We start from the raw sequence: 23,880 nt of genomic DNA, 5'->3' as shown, positions 1-23,880 counted from the left end.
CTACTTATGAAGACTGGTGTGGTTTGGATTGAAAGTTAATCAATAAAATGTTTTTTTCTAATGTTTTTTAAATGATCACATTCTGATTCTGTGGCATGCAAAAAAACTACAACACCCATAAACCCATAAAATAGTTATATATATATATATTTTATATATTATATATATATATATATATAGAGAGAGAGAGAGAGAGAGTATTGTAACATACTGTAACTACTGTAACACATATTGTATCATAATGTACCCTAACACACTGTCCCATATTGCAATGCATTGCAAAACAAACAAACATACATACATACATACATACATACATAACACATGGTAACATTGTAACTATTTTGGATTATAATGTTTTATCACATTATACAGAAGTTTAAAGGATGTAAAGGACATCGTCACACTAACCTCTCTGCTACGCTGCGTATGAACACTGCTGTGGTTTGGATCGAAAGTTAATCAATAGAAATAGTTTTTTTCTAATGTTTTTTTTTTTTTTTTTAAGTGACCAAATTCAAAGTTTTCTGTGGCATGCAAAAACAAAACTACAACACCCATAATCCTTTGCCCCCCACCCCCCCTTCTCCGCTCCCTCGCTCTAAGTGCTAAGGGACACTGACAGAATCCAGCATGAGTTACACTGGACGTCCACTGTAGGCTCTCTCTCTCTCTCACACACACACACACACACACACCTACACACTCACATAGAGAGAGAGAGAGAGAGAGAGAGAGAGAGAGAGACTAGTGCAGCAAATAGATCACTCAGTAAATCCTTTTCGGTTTTGATTTGATGCCAAACAGGGACCTGCTGGTCTGTCAGGGACAGCAGCTGCTTTCAGAGCTTTCATTTATTTCAGCTGTTTTTGCTTCGACCAAAAACGTTTCCTCGACAGGTAAGAGTTGTCTAAACGTGTCTGCGCTTCATGTTTCAGTTTAAAAGTTGGACTAACGGAGCTTTTAGTGCGTTTTTAAGACATAAAACTGTCCAAACCACAAGACAACAGGGGGCTGGAGCTGTGATGGGACTATGTTTGCTGCAGAAACTGGAAATAACGAGCTTTAACGCACTTCTAGAGGCTGGTGACTCATTTCACACGTTTTTGCGTTTCTAATGCTTTTTTTTTATCTAAAGCGTTTTAATTCGTTTTTAAGATGCAGAACTGCACAAACCACGTTACTACATTAACTACATTAAAACTGGAGGCGTGCTGCTAATTTACTGCAGATAAAAGTGCAAAACTGAGCTTTAAAGCAGCTATAGAGGCTGGTGCGTTTGTTAGATCCGTTAATCCAAACGTTTTTGCGTTTTAGTGCGTTTTAAGATGTGCAAACCACATTACTACAGAAAACGGGAGAGGTGGTGTTCGTTATCTGCAGAAAGTGCAAGAAACCAAGCTTAAAAGCAAGTATAGAGGCTGATGGCTTTGTTAGCTCAGTTATTCCAAACGTTTTTTTGTTTTTTGCGTTTTAATGCTTTTTAAGGCGTTTTTAAACCGTTATTATTAAACGTGCTTTCGTTTTTGTTTTGATGCAGAACTGTGCAAACCACATTAACACAGAGGAACTGGAGTTGTGATATTCGTTTGCTGCATATATGCAAAATAACGAGCTATAATGCAGTTATGGAGGCTGATGAGTTTAATGGCTCAGTTGTTTCCCACGAATTTGCGTTTTTATGCGTTTTTATGCGTTTTTATGTGATTTAGGTTACTTTTATTGTTTGCATGTGTTCCCTTTGGGCTTGTTATATAAGTTAGATGTAATCGTGCAGGAAAAGAGTGTGTTTTGCATATTGTTGCACTTTTAACATGCAGTGATGAATGTGTGTGTGTGTGTGTGAGTGTGTGTGTTAGGGGGGGTGGTCTGTAAAGACTGTTTTTGCTGCTTATCCCCATGCATTTATAAATAACTGCGTCTCAGCCCTGCTCCCGTCTTTCCATTCCCCAAAAGGCCCAAATCGCCCTCTCTCTCTCTCTCTCTCTCTCTCTCTCTCTCTCTCTCTCTCTCTCTCTTTGTTGAAGAGGCTGGCATTTCACATTGTGTTCAAATTCGCACTGCCACCAGGGGGCGCAGCGCTGCAGCCACTGGTTTTGTGTTTGAAGGTGGGGAGAAAGGACAGTCTGTGTGTGTGTGTGTGTGTGTGTATGGCAGTGGCTGGTGTGGGTCTGTGTTTTGCTGGTTTGAGGTTCTTGGGGTCTGAAGAGGTTCTCCATGAGCACCAAAAGGGGGCTCCACTTGTCCTCGTGTATACTCTTAAACAGCACTGAAAGAAGCCCTTTAACTCCATATACTCTATATACAACAGCCCCAACTTAAAGAACCATTTGTTTGTTAAATGCTCAAAGGTTCTTCGCTTGGTTAAATGTTCGGAAAAGAAACTTCGTAGAGGTTTCATTGAGACATGAGAACTTGAGACATGGTTCTGTACAGCACCAAAACAGGTTCCACCGTTGTTATGCTACAGTACTGTTTATTATCTTAATCATCTGAACGTTTCTGTGTTTTTCGCCGGGGGAAATGATTCCTTGAGCTCCTGCACTGTCGATTATTTCATTAATACAAGAATTCTGACCGAGCTGGTAGACCAGCATCACCATCAGGACTGATCATTTCTGGTTGACCGACCCGACGAGCATGACCATCTTGACTAGCGTGACCAAACTGCTAGACCAGCATGACCAGCCTGACTGTGCTGGTTCACCAATATGACCAGCTTTACCACATTAGTAAACCAGTACGACCAGTTTGACCACACTGTTCAACCAGCTGGTCATCCAGCTGGTCATCCAGACAAAAAACCTGTGCCCTGTGCTGATAAGCAGCCAGATTAGTTATTCAGCTTGATTTTGGTCATGCTGGTCGACCAACTTGGTCATACTGGACAGCCAGATTGGTAGTGCTGGTCAACCAGCTTGGTCATGCTGGTCTTGCTGATCATTTCTGGTCGACCGACTTGACGAGCATGACCAAACTGCTAGACCAGCATGACCAGCCTGACTGTGCTGGTTCACCAATATGACCAGCTTTAACACATTAGTAAACCAGTACGACCAGTTTGACCACACTATTCTACCAGAATGACCAGCTTGACAATGGCGGGTTATCCATGTTTCGCTCGGATGACCAGTTTCAATATCCAAGACTACTGGAGAAGCTGGTTTGGAGCATTGCATTGTTAGCATTGTCCCAGGTTAGCATTGTTAGCGATACCAGTTGATATTTTGTATATCCAAACATCTGGAAACTCGTCCACAGATGGACATTTAACAAGTCTCGAGCAGATAGACCAGTGTAACACTTCTTTTACTACTGTTGACGTTCAGTGTGCAGCCATCTTGGATTTTGAAACCCAATCCCAAACCCAATGCAGCATAGATCACATATCTGATCAGTGGAGGTTCTCCATCACTGTGTTCATCATTAGAACATCTCCAAAGTTCTCCTCTCTCATGGAGTCTAGTATTATTTAGAGTTCTCCTCAGATCAACACCTGGTTTGATGGTAAATCAGGGCTTAATGATGGTAAATCAGGTGAGCTGCTGCTGCTGCTGCTGCTGCTGATGGAGTTGAACACATCCTCCACGCTGTGCTGGCTGGACTGGGGGGCGTCCAGGAGAACCCTGGAGGAACCGAGCTCTGTTCTTCAGACTAGCTCACCGACAAGATCTCACTACTTTCTTTCTTCAGAATGAGAAGCTCTTGTTTCTCCTTTTTACTGGTTTTATGTTCACCTGCTTTATCTGTTCTGATCAGATCTGGAGCTTCTACAGTAAAAACTTTCTTATTTTATTAAGCTACTTTGTTTTTCTATTGTTACGATAAGAAAATAAATCGTAGCTGTTTATTAAAATGTGCAGAAGTTTGTACCCCATTTACTCTCAGAACACCAAGCAGACAAGTTCAGCCATGTTCAGCTCCTCCTCCTCCGCTGCCTTCTCTCTTCACTGTAGCTTCCAGCTGTAGCTGCTGCCCACATCAGATTCAGACCACTGACCTACAAGACTGGACCAGCCCCTCCGTATTTGATGGCGATGGTCAGAAGCCTGATCTGCACCAAGAGCCCTTCCAGCTTCAAGTACGGCTCGGCTCGACCCGCCATCCTTTAAGATCCACGGAAGACGAGCGTCCAGACTTTTTTCTGTCCTGCACCGAAGTGGTGGAACGAACTTCCCCTGGGTGTCCGAACAGCAGAGTCCAACGCTCGCTGTCTTCAAACCCAGACTGAAGACCCTCCTCCTCTTCTGAGAGTATTTAGTCTGCAGAGTGTAGAGTGTGTGGAGTATTGTGGTCTTAGTAGAGTCTAAGCTGATATAAACTAGATAAGGGTATTTTCTGAGTGAACAGTGAAGCCCTGTTGTAAGTCGCTCTGGAGAAGAGCATCCACTAAACGTCTTCAGTGTACATCTAATTACATTTACATTTACATTTAAGGCATTTAGCAGACGCTCTTCTCCAGACCGACTTACAAAAGAGCTTTTCTATTTACCCAAGAAAAACCTCAGCTAGTTTGAATTGACTAATAATTCAAAGCTCCTCTAATCTTAGACTCTACTAAACACAAGTCAATATGGAGACCATAGTACTCTTCTCTTCGCCTGAGTACTCTCAGAAGAGGAGGGTCTTCAGTCTGGGTTTGAAGACAGCGAGAGTTGGACTCTGCTGTTCGGACACCCAGGGGAAGTTCGTTCCACCACTTCGGTGCAGGACAGTAAAAAGTCTGGACGCTCGTCTTCCGTGGATCTTAAAGGATGGCGGGTCGAGCCGAGCCGTACTTGAAGCTGGAAGGGCTCTTGGTGCAGATCAGGCTTTTGACCATCGCCATCAAATACGGAGGGGTTGGCTGGTCCAGTCTTGGCTTTGTAGGCCAGCGTCAAGCGTCAAGGTTTTGGCAAGGCTAATTAGACTTGGGGTGCCCAAACTTTTACACACAAACAGTGTATATCATCACTGTCACAGAAAAACCTTGTATCTCCATTTTTTCTATCTCTGTTTTTCACTCTTCTCCAGAATGTGAATCTGACAGTTCTTTACATCCTGTCAAACCTTCTTGATGAATGGACCAATAGAAAAGCTCCAGTAAAGCCATTGTTTTGTTTTTCACAACATGAAATCAGCCATAACATTAAAACCACATCTGTATCTGCTGTGGCTTTGTCTGTCAGGGGGTGGGATCTACATATTAGACAGCAAGTGAAGAAACAGTGAGGTCTTGAAGGTGATGACGGTGTTAAGGCAGGAAAAATTGGCGAGCATATGAAGCTGAGACTGTGATGTTCTAGACAACTGGAGGGTCAGAACATCTCCAGAACATCAGGCAGGGCTTGCGGGGTGTTGCCAGCATGCAGTGGTCAGTACCCTACCAAAAGTGCTCCAAGGAAGGACACCTATGCTGGCTGTCTTGCGGGGTCCATACCAAGGACCTACACAACATTATGCAGGTGGTTTTAATGTTATGGCTGATTTGGTGGGAAAAAATCCAAATTGTGTCCTCAGTAAGTCCTAATTTCAAACCTGGTGTCAACGTTCTATACAGAACCACTGCCTTTATTAAAGAACCCTTGAAGAACCCTTTGTAAGAGTGTGGGTTGACGATGGTTGTTATGACAGGCTTATGTAGGTGTAGTGTAGCCTTATGAATGCCTACCTTCAGTAAGATGTTACACCAGGTTGAACGGGGTGATCTGGAATGCGCTGGGAATTTGACTAGGTCCAGTGTGTGTGTGTGTGTGTGTGTGTGTGTGTGTGTGTGTGTGAGTCAGAAGCAGGGATGTGTGTGCTGAGTGAGGTCAGTGTGGAGGTGAAACAGGTCTCTATGGTACACTTTGGAGGAAAGCGGTCACTTCATTACTGCTGCTTCTGTTCCCTTAATGTCCCTAAACACCAGCGTCCCCTGTCCCCCCCAACCCCCGCCCCTCTTCAGTTACAGTAGACTTACAGTAATACTACAGGACTAGAGGATACACCCATTAAAAGGGGGGGGGGGGGTTCTTCTATAGATCTTTACTAAAGGCAATGGTTCTCATTCACCAATGTCTTCCTACCCTGCTGAGAGAGCCAGGTTAAATATTCAGCTTGATTTTGGTTGACCAACTTGGTCATGCTGGACAGCCAGATTGGTAGTGCTGGTCAACCAGCTTGGTCATGCTGGTCTTGCTGGTCCACCAGCTTGGTCATGCTGGTTTACCTGGTCATGCTGGACAGTCAGACTAGTCATGCAGGTCAACTAGCTTGGTCATGCAGGTCAACCAGCTTGGTCATGCAGGTCAAACAGCTTGGTCATGCTGGTCAACCAGCTTGGTCATGCTGGTCTACCTGGTCATGCTGGACAGTCAGACTAGTCATGCAGGTCAACCAGCCTGTTCATGCAGGTCAACCAGCTTAGTCATGCAGGTCAAACAGCTTGGTCATGCTGGCCTACCTGGTCCACCAGTTTGGATCATGCTGGCCTACCTGGTCCACCAGCTTGGTCATGCTGGTCTACCTGACCATGCTGGACAGCCAGACTAGTCATTCTAGTTAAACAGTTTGGGAATGGTGGTCAACCAGCTTGGTCAAACAGCTTGGTCATGCTGGTCAACCAGCTTGATTATGCTGATCTTGCTGGTCGACCAGTTTGGTCATGTTGGTCTACCTGGCCATGCTGGACAGTCAGACTAGTCATGCAGGTCAACCAGCCTGGTCATGCAGGTCAACCAGCTTGGTCATGCAGGTCAAACAGCTTGGTCATGCTGGCCTACCTGGTCCACCAGTTTGGATCATGCTGGCCTACCTGGTCCACCAGCTTGGTCATGCTGGTCTACCTGACCATGCTGGACAGCCAGACTAATCATTCTAGTTAAACAGTTTGGGAATGGTGGTCAACCAGCTTGGTCAAACAGCTTGGCCATGCAGGTCAAACAGCTTGGTCATGCTGGTCTTGCTGGTCCACCAGCTTGGTCATGCTGGACAGCCAGACTAGTCATACTGGTCAAACAGCTTGATCATGCAGTTCAACCAGCTTGGTCAAGCTTGGTCGTACACGTTATTTAGCTTGGTCATGTTGACCATACTTGTAGAGCAGTTCAACCATCAAACCCAAACGAAAACATGATCATATGCCGGTCAAGAGCTGAACTGGTCAACTAGCTTAACTAGTTTTACTAGCTTGAGCTGACCATGCTGTTTTTTTTCAGCAGGGCAAGAATTTTATAAATAGCAAATTTTCCTGACAAATTTTCTTAACACTGTGCTCCGGGGCTCCCCCTACAGTCGGGAGGTGTAGTTCACACTTTGAGGCATTACTAAAGGACGTGTTTCTGCGGTACAGAACCGTCCCTGAAAGTGGAAGAAGCATGTGGACTGAGGCAGTATCTCCCTATTTCACATCAGTGGAGCATCCACATGGTTTTGAAGCTGCGATTTTGGCCTCTTGGATTTGGTGCTGCTGCACGGCACCAAAAAGGGTTCCACTATTCCACCGATATTAAGGATCTTTATTTTTCCCAAAAGCCAAAAGTGGTTCACACACACACACACACACACATGCGGAGCTGGCTCACGTTTCTCTGGAACTACATACTTAGAGAGGTGTGTAGCCTACATAGTGGCCTGTATACTCCATCACCACGGCAACAGCGTGGTGTGTTTTACCCGGCCTGGCGAGTGTGAGCGAGTGTTTGGCACGAATACAGGGACGAGGACACACACACACACAAGGTCAGGCGCGCACACACACAGGGTAGGCATTATCTGCTTCTGAGAATCATCTATTCTGCTTGACTGGTGTGTGTGTGTGTGTGTGTGTGTGTGTGTGTGTTGGCATGAGATATTAGATAAGAAGTAGTTGTGGCAACAGGCAAACATAGTATAACGCAGCTGCATTCATGCTTATTGGGTAAACCGTCCTGCTGGAGAAGAGCACTAGCACTAGTACTGTGATTCCGTGCAGACCACTGTGGTCACTCTGCAGGTGGTCACTCCGTGGTCTCCGGTATAGAGACAGAAATGACCGGAAATGGCTGCTGTCGCATCCTGTGGTGAACAAACATGTTTCAAACCTGATACTTTTTGTTCTGTGTTTAATTTCCTCCCAAATACGCTAGATGTCCAAATGTTTGTGGACACCCTTGTAGAGAGGTACAGCCAGTAGAATAGGAATCTCTGGAGCAGATAAGCATGAGCCTATTGGCACCATGCTGCCTAATACCAGGCGTGGGCTAGAGGGGTATGAAGCCCCCCCAGCATTGAGCTGGAAGTGGAAGAACTGTGTCCTCCGGAATGATGATTGGTGCCATGTCCAATCCATTCAGGATGGACACTGTGACCTCACTAAGGATCTTGTCGCTGAATGCAATCAAATCCTCACCACAATGCTCCTCCAAAATCTTTGACCAAAGACTACTAGTCTAGTAGAAACAGCAGAGACTAGAGAATGAATACCCTTGATTTTAGAGCAAGTGTCCCAATACTTTTGTCCATATAGGGTAGACTTAAGTAAGTCATACCGGGATTGCTTGTTGGACGTGTTTGTGTTGCGAGAGACGTTGTGAGAGGCGTGAATTTACAGAGGTGAGACTGGTGACAGTTGCGCTAAGTCCAGTGTTTGCTAGCAGCGTTAGCCTCCTGACACCTCCAGCCGTAAACTAAAGAAGCCGACGTCAGACATCAAACATGTCCCGGTTGATGGACTGCATCTGGGTTCAGTGATCAATCGAGCTCATTTGAACTGAACGTCTCACCAGATGTTTCCTTTAAAGAGCCTGTGATGTAAAGCAGAAAGTCCTGGAGACGTGCTAATGCGCTTCATGTGTTCTTCAGCTCAGACTGTGAGAGGACAATCGGGATCGTTGCATCCATGTTTCATAGCAGCTGTTGCTAGGTTGGACAGGTTTTCAAGAACTCAAAAGTCCCATTGTCTCCACAGCCTCTCGTTAGGTACAACTGGATTATTGCCAGTGTTCGGTAAACCTTGTCCAACCTAGCAACAGTTGCTATGACAGATTGGGTTTGTAGGTAGAGCGTGAGTCAGTTGTGACACGCTGGAAACACACAGCTGGGTCTGTAATGTAAGACTTCTTTGTTTTGACCAAAATGATTGATTTTCATCTGATTTAACGAAGGCCTGGATTCATCAAAGCAAAGTATTCCCTCAGAACTCAGACTCTTCCTCATCATCATCATCATCGTCATCATCATCTTAGCCAGCATGCTCATGGGTGGAACGTGGGCTAGGTGGCTTCCAGGTGGGCATGGGCTCTGAGCGGGTTTGTAGATGTGTTGTTACTGGGACCCAGTGGGGCTTCCCAATGGTCCCTGTCATTCCAGCCCACCCTAATCTCACATGGGTCCCATCTAGGCCCCAATATGCTATGTACATCCCAGATGGGGCCCATGCTTATCCCCTCCTGGTTCCATCACTGACCCTGGTGGGCATCCATATGTGGGGCCAACATGAAATCCGAGGACAAAACTTTCTGGATCCCAGCTGGGCTCCTCACACAGGCCCCACATGGACATGTTAGCTGGGATGTGTCAGCACTGCTGTCTTATATATACACACACACACACACACACACACACACACACACTGTAAAGTTGAGCCGATCATGGACGAATCTCTGACCGTGCAGTTGCTAAGCAACCTAAATCTACTGTTATTGAACTACATGGGAGGATATCTGAATTTTACGACATCCTGTAACTCGTTAACATCGTCAGCTCCATTTGGTTTGTTTGTTGCTTAGTAACTAACAGACTTGCAGTGCATTCTGGTCCACATTCAGCTCGCGTTGTAAGCTACTCTGTTCGCTAGATATTTCGATGTACTCAGGAGGGCTCTATAACGCAATTTTTTAAAGAGCTCATTTGCATATATATATATATATATATATCTATGAGCAGTGCTCTGTGTGGAGGGGTGTGATGGTGGAGGGGGTTGGGTCACATGACATAAAGGTGAAAAACGTGAAGAATGTCACTGGTGGCAGTGATTGATGGCACATACGATACAGATAAGCACCCGTACACACACACACACACACACACACACACACACACACACACACACACACCCTACAAACAGCACACACACATTTCTCACATTGCTTTCCTCTCTCTCTCTCTCTCTCTGTCTGTCTCTCTGTCTCTCTCTCTGTCTGTCTCTCTGTCTCTCACTCTGTCTCTCTCTGTCTGTCTCTCTCTCTCTCTCTCTCTCTCTCTGTCTGTTTCTCTCTCTCTGTCTCTCTCTCTGTCTGTCTCTCTGTCTCTCACTCTGTCTCTCTCTGTCTGTCTCTCTCTCTCTCTCTCTCTCTCTCTGTCTGTTTCTCTCTCTCTGTCTCTCTCTCTTTCTCTCTGTCTGTCTGTCTCTCTCACTCTCTCTCTCTGTCTCTCTCTCTTTCTCTCTCTCTCTCTGTCTCTCTCTCTCTCTCTGTTTCTGTCTGTCTCTGTCTCTCTGTCTGTCTGTCTCTCTCTCTCTGTTTCTGTCTGTCTCTGTCTCTCTGTCTGTCTGTCTCTCTCTCTCTGTTTCTCTCTCTCTGTTTCTCTCTCTCTGCCTGTCTCTCTTTTTCTTTGTCTCTCTCTCTCTCTCTCTCTCTCTCTCTCTCTCTCTCTCTCTGTTTCTCTCTCTCTCTGTTTCTCTCTCTCTGCCTGTCTCTCTTTCTCTTTGTCTCTCTCTCTCTCTCTGTTTCTCTCTCTCTGCCTGTCTCTCTTTCTCTTTGTCTCTCTCTCTCTCTCTCTGTTTCTCTCTCTCTCTCTGTTTCTCTCTCTCTCTGTCTGTCTCTCTCTCTCTCTCTCTCTCTCTCTCTCTCTCTCTCTCTCTCTGTGTCTCTCTCTCTCTCTCTCTCTCTGTCTCTCTCTCTATATATAGTGTGTACATATACACTAACAATAAACAACACAAGGACAGAAAATACAAAAGGGGATGAAAATCAGACGTAAGTTATTTATAGGATTGATAATAAATAAATAAATAAATAAATAAATAGTTGAGGGAACTGGATTATAGGTCATAACAATATCAGTAATCCGTAAGAATTTGGGGTTGACCTCACTGGTCACCTCTCAGGTTGTGATGAACCGCCACATGTCGCAAAGTGTGAGTCGTACTTCACTCACCTCTCGACTAAGCTTCTCCAGTTTCAGCCTGGAGCTGCGAGGCTAATGTCGCTTGATTATTTGTTATTATTATTTGCATAATTGGCATAATTTGAGATGTATAGACCAACAGGAATGCTCCAGAATTAGCCAGAATCCAATGTAGTTGTTCAAATACCTCCTAAAAAAGGGGTTCTTTAAAGGTTCCTTAGTGAAGAGAATGGTTGTGCAGGACGATTGAACCATGACAATTCAAGTTCTGGATGATTTAATTCAGGGTTTGTAGTTTAAAGGGACAGTCCAGCGACCAGTAAAATCCCCTATTCACTTACACTATGTGGACAAAAGTATTGGGACGCCTGCCTTTTCTGAAATCTGAAGAGTTCATCCTGCTTTTATTGGAGTAACTGTCTCTACTGTCCAGGGAAGAGGGCTTTCTACTAGATTCTGGAGAAGCATTGCTGTGAGGATTTGATTGCACAGATTGAACACAGCTCCACTGCTCCACAGCTTGATGCTGGGGGGCTTTATGTACTTTACCCCTCGAGCCTAGGCTTGGCATTAAGCATTTGGTGGCCCGACCCCCAAAATCCACTCTAGTTCGTCCCACCCTGAAGACGATGTCATCAAAAGGGGCTTTTTCCAGCTCTGGCCTGGAGTTTCCCCTTCCTCTCTTTCTCAGTTTATGTGTGTATAAATATGTGCCTCGGAGTGTGTGTTCATGCTAAAATGATGACAGTAAACGGTCTGAATGTGTGTGTCCCATAAGCACCCCGCGCAGGCTGTGATTGGTCAGTTCAGGTTAGGTGGGCCCGGCCGCTTGGGCCGAGCTTTATAGAAACAATGATTCATCGCCATTGAGATACTGGGAGGATGCGCTGATATCAGGGTTCTCTGTGTTCTCCTGTGTCCCTAGGTGGTTTGCCATGACCAGCGAGTGATGAACACACCCTGAGAGAGAGAGAGAGAGAGAGAGAGAGAGAGAGTGAGAGAGTGAGAGAGAGAGAGAGAGAGAGAGAGAGAGAGTGAGAGAGTGAGAGAGAGAGAGAGAGAGAGAGAGGCTCGTCTGCCAGAGTTGTGAGGTGTTGAAGACCAGGCTGATGTTTTCTTCAGAGCAGGACTCCTCCAAGCCCGTCAAATACGGAGAGCTGATCGTGCTCGGGTAAGAGCGGGTTCCTGTTGCTCGCTACATTTACATTATTATAAGATTATTTCTTATTATTATTATTTGCATAATTTGAGAACTCCAGCTGATCTTGACAGTATGTGAACATTTCATGATGAATGGACCAACAGGAATGCTCCAGTGTTTAAATACACCCTGAAAAAGGGTTCTCCAAGGGTTCCTTTGCAAAGGCAATGGTTCTGCATGACAGCTGAACCATGACAATTCAAAGAACCATTTGAAGGCAGTGTTGCCAACTTTTCCAGCCCCTCCAGCGACTTTTTTTTTAAGCGAACAAATCTAGCGACTTTTTGTTTTCAAGAGCGACTAAGCGACAAATCTAGCAACTATTTTCAAGAGTGACTAAGCGACAAATTTAGTGACAAACTTTTTAAAGAGCAACTAGCGTCAAATCTAGCGACTATTTACAAGAGTGACTAAGCGATAAATCTAGCGACTTCTTTTTTAAAGAGCAACTAGCGTCAAATCTAGCGACTTTTTGTTTTCAAGAGTGACTAAGCAACAAATGTAGCGGCTTTTTAAAAAAGTGGGACTAAGCAAACAAATCTAGCGACTTTTTGTTTTCAAGAGTAACTAAGCGATAAATCTAGCGATTGTTTTCAAGAGCGACTAAGCGGCAAATCTTGTGAGTTTTTTAAAAAGTGACTAAGCGACAAATCTAGTGACTTTTTTTAAAAGAGCGACAAAGTGAACAAATCTAGCGATTTTTCAAAGAGTGACTAAGCGACAAATCTAGCAACTTCTTTTTAAAGAGCAACGAGCGACAAATCTAGCGACTATTTTCAAGAGCGACTAAGCGATAAATCTAGCAACTTCTTTTTAAAGAGCAACTACCTACAAATCTTGCGACTTTTTGTTTTCAAGAGTGACTAAGCGGCAAATCTAGCGACTTTTTTTTAAAGAGCGACAAAGTGAACAAATCTAGCGATTTTTTCAAAGAGCGAATAAACGATAAATCTAGTAACTTCTTTTTTAAAAAGCAACTAGCAACAAATCTAGCGAGTTTTATTTAAGAGCAACTAGCTACAAATCTAGCGACTTTTTTCAAGAGCGACTAATCGATAAATCTAGGATTTTTTTAAAGAGCAACTAGCGACAAATCTAGCTAGATTTTTTTTTACTTACTTTTGTATCACCAACGTTATTCCTTTATTCTACAGCTCCAAAGACACGCAAATGAATGATTATGCTAATTAGCAGATGACATCATTTACCGACTTCTAGCTACTTTTAGGACGGCCAATAGCTACTTTCCTTACTGAGGAGTTGGAAACACAGTTTGAAGGCCTGGAGAAATGTTCATCAAACCTTCATAGACATACAAGCTTTTATAGATGGTCCTTTATGGGCTGTTATGCAGGACGTTATGCAGGCTCTATCTCTCAGCTTGTCCACAAATGCATGTGTACAGCTGTCCGTGAGGGGGCGCTCAAAGCTTACTGCTTACCGACTGTCTGAGTGACTGACTGACGGACTTTGTTGCAAGAACCGCCTCTCGATTGTCTAGAAGAGACATTTTTGAGGACCTGAGAGGAGCTGTAGTCGTGGCTAAGCTAAGAGGCTGGGTCTCCTTGCTTGAAATATTACTGCAAGGTGACGATGAGCGAAGACTCACTCACCATAGCAACCACAGCGTTAGCGTCGCTACTGTGCCGACCCCCCAGTCACAAGCCATGTTCATGAGGTCCTGGGTTCTCACATCTCAGTAAATTTGAGGTCATCTTAAGGCTCTGTGAGGGCAAGGACTGAGTCAGGGTCACAGTAGAGGTCAAAACTGTGTGTTTTAAAGTGTGTTTTTGACATATGTGTGTGTGTGTGTGTGTATGTGTGTGTGTGTGTATGTGTGTGTGTGCGCAGGTGTAATGGCTCGTTGCCCGGTGGAGATCGGGGCAGGAGGAGGAGCCGCTTCGGCCTGTTTAAACGGCCTACAGCTAACGGAGTCAAACCCAGCACTACACACACCTGCAGCCCGCAGGCAGCGAAGGTAAACACACACACACACACACACACACACACACATACACACACTCACACACACACACACACACACACACACACACACAGATATTTATATATCCCAATGAGACTCTAGCAGTATGTCCTCATGTCCTTCAGTTCCTACCTGTGTCAGAGGTTAATCTGTCCCATTAGGCCTTCAGTTCTACCACTGGCCATAACATTAAGACCACTGACAGCTGAAGTGAAGAACACTGAGAAAGGGTGGATCTACATATTAGGCAGAGAGTGAACAGTCAGTCCTTGAAGATGATGAAGGTGGTAAAGCAGGAGAAATGGACAAGCTAAAGAATCAGAGACACTTTCACAAGAACCCAACTGTGATGTTCTAGACAATGACCGGGGTAGAACCTCATCAGTTAGTGTATATTGGACCAATAGAAATTCTCCAAGATGACTTGGAATAAAAAAAGTTAAGAAGGTTTTTCTTTCCTTTTTTCAGTAAAGTTGCCGTTTCAGAGACAGCGCTAAATATTCACACACACACACACACACACACACACACACAGTCTCGTATTATCTTTATCTTTCATGGGGAATTTCCACTGAATGACAATCCTGAGGCTAAATTGATCTGAGCCTTTAAGTCTACTTTCTCAGCAAGAAACCACACACTCTCACACCGTGGCGCAGTGTCGGTGCGTCCGTGTAATAAACCGTTTATAACACACCTGCTGTGCCAAGTCAGTAGTGCAGTAACACATTCATAAGCTCGCTATAATGTTCTGCTCAGCGGAGGCTGGAGGCAGCGCAGCGTTGTGGAAGTGGACACAATGTAGGTCATTCTTGCCTACTTTAGCCTTCTGGAATGTGTGTGTGTGCATGTGCGTGTGTGTGTGTGTGTGTGTGTGTTTGCTCTGTATGAATTATGAGTCACACACACTCTCCACTGTGTTCCTTCTGTCCTGTAGGTGATCAGTAATACCAGCCAGCACAGTGTGTCATACACACTCTCGTGGGCTGAGACGGTGGTGGTGGAGTACACAGACGACAATGAAACAGACATGTTTCAGGTACACACACACGCACACACACACACACACACACACACACACTCACACACACCATGGTTTTACACAATGTTCATACTTATAATCCATATGTATTTGATATATATATATATATATATATATATTATATTATATTATTTATATTATATATATTATATATTTTTTTACATATATATAGTGTCTACAAATAATAACACTACATCCCATATGTGTTATATACTATGAATGGCATAAAGTCCCAACAGCAATGTGAAAGACTAGTGGACAGCCAGCCAGCCAAGACATGAGAGCTGTGATTGGCTGTCGAGGTTATTTCACCATAGTGGTTTCAGATATTAGTACTGTGTTGTTTACATTTCAATAATAACTTCTTTGCATTATATTTATTATAATAATAATTTATTTGCATTATTTGAGCTGTTGTTTTAAGCAGTTGTCATTTCTACAAACACCACTACCTGCCACTGAGCTACCACACCATGTGGGAGACTGGGGTTCGATTCCCGGTCTGGGTGACTGTGCTGCGCTACACCAATAAGAGTCCTTGGGCAAGACCTTGGGCAATATGTATTTTTTGGGGGGGAATTTAGGGGAAATGTTGTCCATGCTTTATGAAATACAACACAATGTTGTTAATTTCCCATAAACACACTGCCTGTGCTGTGTGTGTGTGTATATATATATAGCACTCATACCCACACACTCACAGTGGTTCCCGAAAATTGCATACAATTACCCTCCTCATACATATCATAAGTGATAATTACAGCTTTGTCTCTCTCTCTCTCTCTCTCTCTCTCTCTCTCTCTCTCTTTTAGATTGGTAGATCTACAGAGAGTCCAATAGACATTGTGGTGACAAACACGGCTAGCGGTAGCCATGGTAACGGACCCGTGCGGCTTCTGCAGAGCACCATCTCGCGCTTCGCGTGTCGGATCGTGTGTGACCGGACTCCGCCCTACACCGCCCGGGTTTACGCTGCTGGCTTCGACTGCTCCAGAAACATCTTCCTCGGGGTGAGTCCCTCCAGCACTCGGCAGCTCCTCACTACTCGACCTCCACTAAACCCTGATTCACGTGTATACATGCATACAAAAAAAAAAGTTTATGGACACCCCATCTAATGAATGTGTTCAGCAAATTTAGGCTGCACCCATTGCGGACACTGCTCACACACACACAGCTTGTCTAGTCCCTGTAGTTAGTCTAGTCCTTGCCGATAGAATAGGTGATGAACATTGATGAGCCTATTGGCTCCATGATGTCTAATGCCAGGCCAGGGGTGGGCTTGAGGGGTATAAATAAAGCCCCGCAGCATTGAGAAGCTGTGGAGCAGTGGAAGAACTGTGATCTCTGGAATGATGGTGGTGGTGGAGCTCCATCCAGTACTTTCGGGATGAGTTGTGGAGTTGGGGATGATGAGGTGGGGTGGTGGTGATCATAATCATCCAACATCCTGACCTCACTAACACTGCTCTTGTTGCTGAATGCAATCAAATCCTCACAGCAATGCTTCAGCTTCAAAATTTAGTAGAAAGCCTTCTTCCCTGGACAGTAGCAGGGAGAAACTCTTTTTAATCTCCTTGATTTTAGTAGAAATAATGAATACACAGGCGTCCCAATACTTTTGTCCATATAGTGTACCTATATGTAATAATAACATGGCCTGTTTGTTTTGCATACACTGAGCTAATTGTGTGTGTGTGTGTGTGTGTGTGTGTGTGTTTGTGTGTGTGTTTGGGTGTGCAGGAGAAGGCCGCTAAGTGGCGGACGTTTGGTGGTCAGATGGACGGGCTGACGACCAACGGAGTCCTGTTGATGCAGCCTGCCCGCGGCTCCAGGCCAGCCGTGTGGAGGGAGATATCCGTCTGCGGGAATGTCTTCACACTGAGAGACTCTGCATCACCACAGAACAGAGGCAAGCAGGTCAGACTACACAACACACACACAACACACACACACCACACACACACACACCAACAAAATAGGGTTACTGACCAGGCCAGAACTTTCAGTACTGCATTCTGAGGGGTTTCTAAGGGGTCAGTGGAGCGGTCCACCAAACACCAAACACTTTCTTTTCTGGGTCGTTCTGGACCACACACAGTTTGGCAACTGGACTGCAGAGTGTGTGTTTGTCTGAGACGCAGTAACTGTGCGTGTGTGTGTGTGTGTGTGTGTGTATGTTCACCCACTTGCGCAAATAGTCTGTTTTTAAAAACTTGTCTCCTTGGAGCCATTACTCACACCCTTAATCTGCAGCATTCCCAGAGAGTAAACACCAGTGTGTGTGTGTGTGTGTGAGTGTGTGTGTGTGTGTGTGTGTGTGTGTGTGTCAGATGTGCTGTTATGAAGAGTGCGTCAGTAGCCTCGCTGATGACAGTGGAGTGCAGGTCAGATCCCTCATCTAAAGCTCCACCAGCTGAACACAGAACACTCGGCGCAGCTGACCTCTCCATGCCCCGCCCACAAACATGTTCTTTCTTAGCAACTGTTGCTAGTTTAGCATTACAGCGTTGCCATTTTTTTGTTGTTGTTGGTGTTTGTTTACAGTCACTGCGTAACCTTGAGCTTCCAGTTCAAAGGTTCATTAAGGGTTTTTAAAGAAAGACCGTGGTTCAATCTAGAACCATAACGACTCTAGAACCACATGGATGCCTAAACCGAATGGTTGGATTAAAGCATTATATATATTGGACTATATTGAGTGACCATATATAAATAAATCATATAGTGTGAAAAAGCTTATATATAATAGTATTTGCTGTATATAATCTTTTATATACTGTATATAACCTCATATACTATGAGCTATATACTGTATATATATAATGTTATATACTGTATATACGCTCATATATGCTGTATATGACCTCATATAGTTTATATAAGCTTTTATATAGCTTATGTAAGTGCATGCTGTGCATAAGCGCATATATTCTGTATATGTATTTTTTATATAGCATATAAACTTATAAATACTGCATGCTCAGAGACTGTGTATAAGCTTTTATATGTTGTATGTCACCTTATATATTGTGTATAAACGTATATATATATATATATATATATATATATATATATATATATATATGTATATATATATATATATATATATATTAATACTATTAATAATAGTATATGTTGTATATAAGATTATATATGCTGTATATAATCGCATATACCGTGAGCTCTAATATTTATATAATCTTATATACTGTGTATATGTTTAAATATGCTGTAAATAACCTTATATAATGTGTACAAGTTTATATACACTGAATGTAAACTATTATTTAGTGTGTAAGATTATATATGCAATATATAACCTCATATACTGTGTTCAAGGTTATATAGAATGTATAATATATGTGCATATGTTTTATACATATATATACATTTTTATATATAGCGTATAAGCTTATATATACTGTATGCTCATACACTGCATGAGCTTATTAATATTATATCTAAACTTATATATCATGTATAAGCTCATGTTGTATATAACCTCATGTTGGGAGGGAATTTGAGGAAACAGTGTAAGTAAGATTTTGTGCTGAACTAGCACTTTATTAGCATTAGCAGGGTTTATTGGGAGCATTTTACAGGCCCTTGGAGGCGACCATGGTTTGAGTGGCTTTACGGTGTGAGTGTGTGCTGACCCAGCGCTCTGACGCACTACAGGAACACACACTGTAGAGCCCACATACAGGCCTTCAGCATGAAAAGCCACAAGCCCCCTAGTGGAGCAGGAGAGGTAGTGCAGCAGAAACTCAAATAGAGGCTAGATCAGCACACAGGTACATACCAGCACTTCCAGATTCCAGAAAAACACTTGTACTGCAGTAGGCCATCAATGGAAATGTGTGTGTGTGTGTGTGTGTGTGTGTGTGTGTGTGTGTGTGTGTGTAAAAACTGACAGCAGGTAATGTATAAATGTATATTTAAGTTATATAAGTCCGCAGGTACTGTATAAGCAAATATATGCACAGTGTATATGCTGATATGTACTGCATATAAATGAATATATATTATTGTATAAACCGATACTTTATATAAACGTATAAATACTTTATACACACATGAATGTACGGCACAAACCGGCTCTATATCCTCACATACTGTTGTATTTAAAATCATATATACTGTGTACTGGATATGTATAATGGTATATGAACTCATTCTTTGTATCATCTTATATACTGTGTATAAACTCATTCTGTATGTAAACTTATACACAGCATATAAATGCATATAATGTATGTATAAACTATTCTGTGTATCAACTCATATACTGTATATACACTTATTCTGGGAATAAACTTATATACTGTATTTACACTTCGTCTGGGTATACACTCATGTACTGTGTATAAACTCATTCTGGGTATAAACTCCTACACAGTATAGAAATGCATATACTATATATACGTAAACTATTCTGTGTATCAACTCATATACTGTATATACACTTATTCTGGGAATAAACTTATATACTGTATGTACACTTCGTCTGGGTATACGCTCATGTACTGTGTATAAACTCATTCTGGGTATAAACTCCTACACAGTATAGAAATGCATATACTATATATACGTAAACTATTCTGTGTATCAACTCATATGCTGTATATACACATATTTTTGGGTATAAACACCATACTGTATATAAATGTATATGTATATAAACATATTCTGTATGTAATCTCATACACTGTATGTAACTCATCCTGTGTTATACTAACTATAGATCCAATTATAGATACTGTATATAAACTCAATCAGTGCATGTAAACTCATGTATGCTGCCTGTAAGCGTATATTTACTGAATCTAAACATATATGGTGTGTATAAACTCATGTATACTGTGTATACTAGTACTGGTATATGTATGCTACATATAAGCTTATGTACCATCTATAAACTCAACACTATATATATCTGTCTCTGTCTCTGTCTGCAGGTGAAGGACGAGGCTCCGGTGCTCCTGGACGGTTCTCTGATTGATCTGTGTGGCGTGACCCTGCTGTGGCGTTCTGTGGACGGCCTGTCTCACAGTCCCACCGCCAGCCACCTGGAGGCGCTGCGGCTCCGTCTGAACGCCGCCCGGCCCCAGTGCCCCGTCCTGCTGAGCACGCTGGCCTTCCCAAGCCTGGACGGCCCACGGCCCCGACGGCCCTGGGCCTACCTGACCTGCGGACACGTCCACGGGTACCACCCGTGGCAGGGGAGGGGCGTAGTCTTCAAACAGCAGAGCTCAGCAGAGGCGGAGAAGAGAGAGGAGGAGGGAGACGGCAGGAGGGACACAGGAGAGATAGAGGGACGCATGGAGGAAATAGAGAACGAAGGGGAAGCCATCACTGGAGAAAGGGACGGGGAGAGTGGAGAGAAGGGGGACGATACAGTAAAAAGAGGACGGGAGAAAGAGGGAGGAGGGGACGAGGGACATAGAGAGATAGAAAGAGAGCGAGAGAAAGAGAGACCGGTGGAGGGAATGGAGGAGGACAGGGAAGCCATCAAAGGAGAGAGAGAGTGTCCGTTGTGCCGAAGTCGCGGCCCGTACGTCCCCCTGACTCTGGGCCGAGTGTCCGGAGTGTACGCAGACGCCGAGGCGCCGTCCCACGCGTTCGTCCCATGCGGCCACGTCTGCTCAGAGCGGACGGTGGAACACTGGAGCAAAACGCCGCTGAAGCGCGGGACACACTCCTTCCATCCAGCCTGCCCGTTCTGCCTGGGACAGCTCAGGCGGGACAGGCCCTACGTCAGACTCATCTTTCAGGGGCCACTGGACTGACAGCCGGCCTTCGTCCGGACACTGTCCCACCACCAAGATGTTGAACAATTTTTTACGTGACTCCACTGGGGGGTCACCTCGTCACCATGTGACTCTCCTCGTCAAATCATCACATCACCTATAGCAGTGCCTACGTTATATACTGTGTTGCCGTGGTTTCAAAGAACGGTCTAGCAGGTTCTTCAGATCATCCCATAAACCCATGTTACATGGAACCTGTCATCGTATTTAGGACTGTCGGCCAATCCTGATGCAACGCCCTTGTTGCTAAACTCGTAAATTCACGAGATTACTAGAATGCACCAACGGTAGAAGCTGTATTTTCCTCAACTTTCCAATAATGAGTCGTCTGTGGTTCTTTGGGAAAAGCAGGCCTTTGAAGAAACCCTGATACAAGCTACCTGCAGACGGTAGCATGTCAGCATGGCCTCCTTTAAACCGTGCTAAATGGCTCCATCAGCTTTCATCGCCTGTGAGCAGTGTTAGCATGTAAATGTGCGCTGCTTGTTAGCCAGTTCTTAGTGAGCGTTCTGTAACCTGTACCAACTTGTAATGCCGGGAAATCCACGGAAAGTCGTCGACTCGGGTGTTTGGCAACATTCATGCTCAGGCTTGTGAAATCGGGGAGGCACTGAGCCTCTATGGTGACAAATTAGGTTTCTAGTGGCCACAAGATAATACACTATATTTGAAAAAGTTTGTGGACACCCTTAAACAAATGCATTCAGCTACTTCAAGTTGCACCTGCTGCTGACACAGATGTGCAAATGCACACATACACACACACACACACACAGCTTGTCTGGTCTCTTAAATGTAGAGTTGGGGATGATGAGGTGGAGTGGTGGTCAACCAACATCCTGACCTTGTTGCCGTCCTCTTTTTAATAGCCTAGATTAGAGAAGAAACAAGGAACGAGCAGGTGTCCCAATACTTTTGTCTATTGAAATTTGTGTATATTGTATCTTGAGGTCACGGGACAGTGCGCAGCATGATAAGCAGCAGTTTCCAGAAAGGCCTTGGATCCTGGTTATTGAGGAATCCAGCTAAGCTAACCCAAGCTAACCTAACCTTAGCTAACCTAATGGTGCTGGTCGTAGCCGTCTCCTATGAGTAGCCAGGCTCCTCATAGCCAACTGTTAACTGATCCTGTTAACAGGCCGCACTAGCATCTTCCAACTAGCCACATTAGCCACATTAGCCGCGTTAGCATTAACATTTTTTTTTTCACCAGACGATCGACACTGCCCACGGAAAATGCCAGTCTTGTGCCATGTGTGCCGGTGGATTAATTAGTCAAAGACTGTGTGTTTATTGAACTGGGCGTGTGAGTGTGTGTGAGTGTGTGTGAGTGTGTATGCAAGCGCATGTACAGTATGCTAATGCTAGCGTGTGTTTGTGTATTCTATTGGATGACTGATGCCGCTGTAGAAACGCTAAAAACGCCTCTGAGAGTTTCCTGATCGCTCTGATGCCACATTACTGTCTTTATCGTTACTGCCGACTCATTTTTGTACCATTTCCATTCAACTAAAGTGATAATAAAGCGAATAACCCAGAGATGTACTGCGGCTCTGCTGTGTCTGTGACCCTAACTGACCTCGTTCACAGGCCCTACGCTGTGTTGGGAGATGAACGAGGGCCCGTCGGTCAGTGTATGTTTTATTTTGGCCAGTCAAAGCCAATTTCCCCCCGCATGAATGATATTTATGTGGCTTATAGTCAATCATTCATTCTTAAGGCACATTTAAGCTATTTATTAAATAAGGACATGGGTGTGGATGAAGCCTTCTGGACAGCTCAGAGCACTACCACTGTAAATCGTAGGGTGCGGTGTAGCCACCAGTTCAAGCAAAATACCACTACTGCCATATGGACGTGTATAGTTTTTATTGTTATAGAAAATATAACAATATATTTTTTGTATTCTACAAACATTTTCACACACACACTTTTATTGTAGGAATATATATTTTTAATATTTTATATTTTATGCTGATAAATGTATTTTATGTTGATCTAATGCGCCCCCTAGAGGCAGGAAACAAGCTGTTTTCGACCCAGTTTTTTATCTTGAATATATCTTCCATATGTAAACAAACAATACAAGTATAATAATTTCATATTTTTTTCTGGTGATATTTTAAATACCATTTAAATGTCTAAAATAGTCATTTTAGCCTCTATGAACAGGTGAAAAACGACAAATAAAAAAAATTAGTGTATGTTATTCTTTAAGAAATGGCAAGTATTCTCATAAATCACATTAAAAATAACACTCTAATTAACGGCTTTAATCTTGAGAAATGAGCTGAGTAGTGCGCCGTTCCCAGCACAGCGCTGGTAGTTTCGTATGCGAACGGCAGGGGGCAGCAGCGGCCCATTCACGGCTCAACCCCTAGAGCACTGTTGTGAATGCAGGGGCTGCGCTCCAATTCTCACTACCGCACTACTTCTGTACTTAATCATCCAGCTAGGGCACATAATTCCGGTCGCTCAACCCCTCAATCTTGTTTAAAACCCCGTTTCTGCCCCTAATGATTATGTTTTCCAGTCGCTATGTCATTATTTCGAGATAATTCAGATTTAAAAGTGGTGAGATGTTTAAGAGAGACGTTTTCGAGAGCTAAAAAACGAATTTATTAAACCAAGTGAACGACTGATGCGTCTAAATGTTGGAGATTTCCGTTACTAGCACGTCAAAGAACGTCCCGGGACATGCTAGCTAGGTAGTGCACAAGTGTGCAGTGCAGCAGTGCTCCAATTGGAACACGCCCTCTGAGTTGTACGATGC

At 43.8% G+C, this 23,880-nt stretch overlaps 1 protein-coding gene across 2 annotated transcripts; it reads left to right on the top strand.

Annotated features, from left to right (window-relative positions):
- Positions 1-657: 657 nt before the first annotated feature.
- peli1a (pellino E3 ubiquitin protein ligase 1a) lies at positions 658-22,648 on the top strand. Of its 2 annotated transcripts, none has more exons than XM_072656820.1 (7): positions 658-899; positions 11,993-12,238; positions 14,120-14,246; positions 15,190-15,291; positions 16,107-16,304; positions 17,038-17,214; positions 20,256-22,648. In XM_072656820.1, the coding sequence occupies exons 2-7, from the start codon at positions 12,177-12,179 to the stop codon at positions 21,084-21,086; spliced, it is 1,497 nt and encodes a 498-aa protein (XP_072512921.1). In that variant the 5' UTR covers positions 658-899; positions 11,993-12,176; the 3' UTR covers positions 21,087-22,648. The 2 variants fall into 2 exon arrangements, with proteins under 2 accessions (XP_072512921.1, XP_072512922.1); XM_072656821.1 differs by lacking the exon at positions 658-899 and adding an exon at positions 2,076-2,108.
- Positions 22,649-23,880: the final 1,232 nt, after the last annotated feature.

The sequence above is a fragment of the Salminus brasiliensis genome, chromosome 15 (genome assembly GCF_030463535.1).
Source record: "Salminus brasiliensis chromosome 15, fSalBra1.hap2, whole genome shotgun sequence".
Classification (NCBI taxonomy): domain Eukaryota; kingdom Metazoa; phylum Chordata; class Actinopteri; order Characiformes; family Bryconidae; genus Salminus; species Salminus brasiliensis.
This window is presented reverse-complemented; position numbering and strand designations above follow the sequence as displayed.

What these genes read in the sequence shown, in the direction of transcription:
- peli1a (XM_072656820.1), top strand. Translation starts at nt 12,177, where the DNA reads ATGTTTTCTTCAGAGCAGGACTCCTCCAAGCCCGTCAAATACGGAGAG. An exon ending in GGAGAGCTGATCGTGCTCGG is followed by an intron (nt 12,239 to 14,119) that starts GTAAGAGCGGGT and finishes GTGTGTGCGCAG; the next exon opens with GTGTAATGGCTCGTTGCCCG. An exon ending in CCAGAAACATCTTCCTCGGG is followed by an intron (nt 16,305 to 17,037) that starts GTGAGTCCCTCC and finishes TTGGGTGTGCAG; the next exon opens with GAGAAGGCCGCTAAGTGGCG.